This window comes from Aptenodytes forsteri, unplaced genomic scaffold (assembly GCF_000699145.1).
Source record: "Aptenodytes forsteri isolate BGI_AS27 unplaced genomic scaffold, ASM69914v1 Scaffold466, whole genome shotgun sequence".
In the NCBI taxonomy this organism is placed as follows: Eukaryota; Metazoa; Chordata; class Aves; order Sphenisciformes; family Spheniscidae; genus Aptenodytes; species Aptenodytes forsteri.
In genome coordinates, this window is record NW_008795119.1 from 456,617 (window position 1) to 463,009 (window position 6,393).

General features: G+C 40.8%; 1 protein-coding gene across 4 annotated transcripts in view; it reads left to right on the top strand.

Moving 5' to 3' along the window:
• The window catches only part of SMARCD3 (SWI/SNF related, matrix associated, actin dependent regulator of chromatin, subfamily d, member 3), a 110,851-nt gene that overhangs the window by 75,652 nt on the left and 28,806 nt on the right, over nt 1-6,393 (top strand). For all 4 annotated transcript variants that reach the window (XM_009277098.2, XM_009277097.2, XM_009277099.2 and 1 more), the window contains one exon: nt 2,651-2,773. In XM_009277098.2, coding sequence (XP_009275373.1) covers nt 2,651-2,773 — 123 coding nt within the window. The remainder of the gene's footprint in view (nt 1-2,650; nt 2,774-6,393) is intronic.

The window sequence follows — 6,393 nt, forward strand, 5'->3', positions numbered from 1 at the left end:
ACCCTCTTTTAGTTTAAAGCCATTCCCCCTTGTCCTGTCGCAACAGGCCCTGCTAAAAAGTTTGCCACCATCTTTTTTATACGCCCCCTTTAAGTACTGATAGACTGCAATAAGGTCTTCCCGAAGCCTTCTCTTCTCTAGGCTGAACAACCCCAACTCTCTCAGCCTTTCTTCATAGGAGAGGTGTTCCATCCCCCTGATCATTTTTGTGGCCCTCTTCTGGACCCACTCCAACAGGACTGTTTCTTTCTTATGCTGAGGGCTCCAGAGCTGGACACAGTACTCTCCAGGTGGGCTCACCAGAGCAGAGTAGAGGGGCAGAATCACCTCCCTCGACCTGCTCAGTATCCTGTCTTCACTGTGACCATAGCACATACCTAGAGAAGAGTACAAACACAGGCAAGTACAATTCTTCTCCCAAATACTCTCTCAACTTGCAGCCATTTGCTGTTCAAGGAATTATATGCAATATTATCTTTGTTGGCTGATTTTAAAGTGTTTATGCTTTCTTAACGTCTTATAATGTTTAACACCCAGTTTGGTCATTGGAATGGAATAGGAAATACCTTTTCACTTCCATGTGGTAAGAGATGTAAAAGTGTGGAATAGAAATGTTTATTGAAGATTACTGCTGTTTCTACAAACTTACTAGAAATGTCATTAGATCCTGGGTCCAGTACCCTGCGAACCAGCTGGAAAGGTTGTATTACAGCTGTAGTATATGCTTTATCTTGAGGCCTGTGTAGGCCAGCTCCCTGCTTCATCATGTGCCTAGTTCATGAGTTCATGAGTTCATGAACCGTGCTGAAAATTGGAGTTAAAAGACTGAAGCTATGTTCTGGGACCACAATTTTCAATTGACTGCAGTACAGCATGATTAGTTTCCTCTGTGTGGAAGGAACTGAGGAATCTTTTCTTCTGTGCGGGACAGGATAAAAGCATTGGGATATTTTGTTGGGTCCAAAGATTTGTATTCACTGTGGGGAGGAAGTATTGCCTAGTTGTCTTTATTCTGCAAGCTGTCTGGCAACTCCTTGATGTTTCCAGGGCAATGCTTGGTCTTTGTGTTTCGCTCTTAAAAATGTTAATGTTCTTTTAGTATTCTGCTGATTAAGACTTTGTGAAAGAATACAAGCAGTTAAAAATATAGTGGTTCAGCTAAAGCTGAACAGAGTTTTTGGCTCCATGGTTTCTGCTTCTCCAAAGTGTTAGTCCTGCTCTAAACAGAGCAGGTGTTCTAGCATCTCAAAACAAATAAGGTTGAAAGAGACATTTATTTGATAGTCTTGATCAGTCTAAATACAGAAGGGAGGAATTGTTCCTCTTCAGGCTGGAAAAGAAAAATATTAAGAAAGGGATGACAAAAAACTGTAAAATGTATGAGCAGTATGGAGAAGGTGCATGGGGAATGCCTGCCCACTGCTGCTCCATCTATGCAAGAAGATGGCATCAAATGAAGCTAACAGATGGCAGGTTCAAAATGAGCAGAAGGAGATACTTCTTCACACATTGCCTATTGAGGTTCTGGAACACCATGCCTCAGGCTGCTGCAGGTACTAAAGGCCAACAACTTTCAAATACTGTCAGAGACACAATACTAGGATAGACAGACTGTTAGGATGACCTCGTGTAATAGTTCTTATGTCCTTGCAGAACACAGTGAACAGGTGTATGCCTGATGTCTCTCACATAGGTATTTGTGTCTTACACTAAATTAAAACTGTAGACTTCTGATTCTAAAGCAAAACAGGAATACCAACTAGCTTTTAATTCCTATAGAACAGAAGTACTCTAACAGTTAAATATAGGTGAAAGCTAGAGTGACTATCGTAGAAATAGACAAGGCAGTCCAGTAGATTTATTATAATTACTTACAGTTCCTTTCTTTTATGGTTTGCCTGCATGAGTTATTCCCAATTAAGAACCGACTTTTTCATGTAAAGGTATACTTGCCCATTTCTAAGCTCAGATCATTAGGTCTTCCTCCTAACCTACTTCATATCATCTGCTCTTCTAACTTCTCTGGAAAAGGGAAAATAAAAAGGGGGTTTGTTAATAGAACTAATGTAGTTTAGCTAATGTATTAAAATACCAATAAAAGTTGGCAAGATGGTAAGTGACACCTCATAGCTGGTCATGTTGAAACTTTGATGTGAAGGTCAATTTCACCTCAGCCAAGAAGATGTGTTGACAAATGTTGACTTCCTAAATGGCACGTTTTACTTACAATGGGTAACACTTGTTTTTAAAAAATCAACATGAACATGCACCCTTTATTTTTAGTCTAGAGAGACCCAGCGCTTCTTTAGCTCAAACAGGACAAATTTACCATACTTTGCGTTGCTGAGAGCAGTGGCTCCCAGGCTGCTTGTAGCTAAGCCTCACTTGGAAAAAAGCAGCCATGATTCAGGCCTTGTGGATCCAGCTGGGGTCTTCCAGAGTTCATTAGCTTTAGTTCTGTGCTCCAGCTTTTCAGTCATATGCTTGTACCATGCCACTGAGACCTGCCCCGCTAATTGGGAACTACTGTCTCAGGGATAACTCCTTCTGAGCACGTCTGTCTAAGGGCTAGGAAGGTGTCAGTATCACTGCTCTGGAACATACTAGGTTCTTGCTTCTAGTGCTTGGATATTCCTTGCTTCCTTCTCAGATCCGGGAGCTGGTTCCTGAGTCCCAGGCCTACATGGATCTGTTGGCCTTTGAACGCAAACTAGACCAGACCATTATGCGGAAGCGTGTGGATATTCAGGAAGCGCTGAAGAGGCCAATGAAGGTATGTAATGAAAAATTTGTAGATTGAGTTAGGGGGAAAAAAATAATCCTTGTGTTAAATGGTGGAATGATCTTTCCAGTAAAAGTCCTGTTAACAGAGATATTTTGAAACAGGTCAGACACAGCTCCTAAGAGTAAGCAGCTGGGGAGCAGCATGCATGGAAAAGTAGTGGAGAAAATTCTGTGGATATTACCAGCTCTAGCTTCTGAAAGCCTTTAATAAGGGGAATAATAGCTTCTGGATAAATAAACACTGTTTTTGGAACTTTGTATTAGAATGATTAAAAAGAAGAAAGTAAGAGATTAGAGGGGTTTGCTGAAGAGATGTATTAAATTTCCTATTAGAATTCAGGCAAAAGCTAAACTTGTGGAATAACAGAACATATAATGGGAAGAATTACTTACAGAAAAATTGTTAAAGATCCTGCAAAAATGTACATGTTTACATAGTCTGTAAAAGGATGATTCATGTAAGAAAAGAATGGATGACATTTTCTGTGATTTCTATTAGATCAAGTCCAGCATTTCACTGTTCATAATATCCTACTGAAATGGTCTTTTCCTAAGTTTTCTGAGCCTATTCAACTGAATCATGGAAGAGTTTAGGTAGGAGGAAACTGTGGAAGTCATCTCGTTCAACCTCCTGCTCAAAACAGGGTTGTCAAGGCCTTGTTGAATTTTTAAAATCTCTAAGGATGGAGGTTTCACAGACTCTTCAGGCAATCTGTTCCAATGTTTGGCCACTCTCATTGTGAAGACTTTCTTTTCATGTCTTATTTAAGTTCTTGTGACTTTATTGAATGCTCATACTCATTCATATAGTAAATCCCGTAGTATGAAGAGTTTTGTAGCTGTATGTCTACTGTGAAGTAAAGCTGACATTCTTGTCTGTTCCACAGTAATGGGTGTCAGCCCAACTAAGATCAAGATTCCATTCTGTTTGTCACTGTGCAGGTATCTGATAAGATGTGGAAGGCTTTTACCTCTGACGTTTTTCCAATTGATATGTATGAAACAGAAAAAAAAAAAAGGAAAAAATTAAGTTCCATTAACATACCTATTTTATAGATAAGAAACCAAAGTGTGGATGGTTTAAATCACAAGTCTGTAGTCAAAAAGTGTTGCATATAGTAGGTTGGACTCTCAGAAGGAATGGTTTGTCTTAGCTTCTTAATGTGGGTAGCACACCATTATTTTAAACCCGCTAGGAACTTGGCCATGTTTAAAAGTAACTGAAGACTTAGACTCGCATTCATAAATCTGCAGGAGGATGTTTATTCTGTGGCAAACTCTTTAACTAGGGAATTAACCAGTATATAACCAGTACATGAGGTTCCAGCTCTAAGCTGTACAATGGAGCTATTCAGGACCTGTAACGGGGAAGAGTATAGGAGGCACTCTACAGAACTGTAGACAGAAAATTCTGTTTCCGTCTAGGGCTCAGCAAACACATTTTAAATATCAGTTATTCAGCTAGTTAACATCTAAAGAATGATCAAACAGATGTTTTTCAAATTCATGTCTAGACTTCACGTGTAGCAGCTGTGAAATTCAAGACCTGTCAAAATAGAGCTAAGCCTAGATAAATTTGGGTTGTTCTGATGTTAAGTATTTTCATTTTATTATAGTTGGAGCATTGGTAACAGCAATAAAAGTTATCTCTGCATTTCCATCTCTTATCAAAGCTCTTGTAATTTTGAAATACTTGCCTTAAAACAATGGTTCCCAAACTGGGATTGTAATCCTGGGAAAAATTTAAATTTGTCTGAGGTATGTGATAATATGTAGGGAATATGCAGGACTGCTCAGAATTATCAGTTGTAATTGCAGTTATCATATTCATCACAGTGATTGAGTTGTACCTAGAAACATTCTTTGGGAACCACAGGTTTATGGTCTAGTGTTGCTCAGGCTGTTTTTTTCTGTCTGAAGGCTAATTATTTTGGAGAAATTTTAGGGGGAAATGTTTCAAACACTTTTGATTGAGGACAGTGCACAAATATGCTGGGCCTGTTGATCCTACTTGGATCTTCTGTGAACAGCTGCACTGTTGAAACAGATGACAGCTGCGGAATTGCTCAGAAAGCAAGGAGACCTTGGGGTTGTGAGTTGGTTGAAAGGGGGGAAACGGCTTTCACCACCTGCCAGCTCACTTTACCACTGTCAGCAACCCCTCTCAGCTGCCAGCTTTTCCAGTCTAGATCCTGCCTTGGTTTTTTTCTGCCTATTGGGTACTAGTGCGTTCTCTCCTCTTCTTCTGTCAGTCCTACGTTCTTGGACTACATCTGTCGCAAGAGTCTCAGAATTCCTCATTCTCAGAGCAGCATTTGCTGCATGCCACTCGTCACAAGAGTCCTTGCCCTGACTTTATAGAAGACCCACCCGTTCACGCGCTCAGAATTCCAGAAAGGACTTTTTAGGAGGGAGTCAGGCAGACAGGGCTGCTTGACTGCAGTGTGGCTAGAGGTATAGATATAGCAAGCTCCATGGCCTGGAGGAAACAGAAACCGTATGGCTCAACTCCAGATGAGTAGATGTCATTAAAGAAGAATGCATTACTGAAAATCTGGACAGCTAGGGCCATGGTGGACTTTGGGAGTGCGATTTATTTGGCTAAGTATAGACATCTACATTGTATTTATTTATATGTAAGCTAGTCACTCTGGGCTCCCTTTATAGTCAAGAGAGTCAGTGTAGGCAATGAAGTTCAGGGCACAGTTCTTCTCATACAGAAGTAGATATTTAAAAGAATATAGATAAATCATGCCCTAAAAAGTGCCTATTTCTCTCCATTGTCTAAGCCTGAGATAACTAGTCATTGTGGATGTAAACATAATTTTAAGACTGAGGTGATTTTCATCCCAAGGCTTGACTCGGGGGTCATGTGTCTGAAAGAAGGGCATCTAGTGACCCATCCAACAACCAAGGCTCCTACTCCAAGCCCTGGCACCACAGACTATAATTTGGTCTCACCCAAACCAGAGACTGTTATCCAGGGACTGTCACTCTTTCACAGTGAACTGGTGTGGGACATACTGAGTTTACCAGACCCATGTGTAGTTGCAGTTCCTCAAACTAAACGATCTACTCCCAGCTTCTCCATTTTTAGGTTAAAAAGAGTAATGGCGTCTGAATACAGTCACAATGTCTCTCTCCCTGGTTTTGTAAATTGATATTCTTTCCCTGCTGTCATGGTTTAACCCGAGCCAGCAACTAAGCACCACACACCAACCATACGTCATATGGTATGGAATATCCCTTTGGTCAGCTGGGGTCAGCTGTCCCGGCTGTGTCCCCTCCCAGCTTCTTGTGCACCCCCAGCCTACTTGCTGGTGGGGCGGTGTGAGAAGCAGAAAAGGCCTTGACTGGGGTAGAGTTAATTTTCTTCCTAGTAGCTGGTATAGTGCTGTGTCCTGAATTCAGGATGAGAATAACGTTGATAACACACTGATGTTTTAGTTGGTAGAATGTGCTGGTTTTGGCTGGGATAGAGTTAATTTTCTTTATAGTAGCTAGTATGGGGCTATGTTTTGGATTCGTGCTGAAAACAGTGTTGATAATACAGGGATGTTTTCGTTATTGCTGAGCAGTGCTTACACAGAGTCAAGGCCTTTTCTGTTT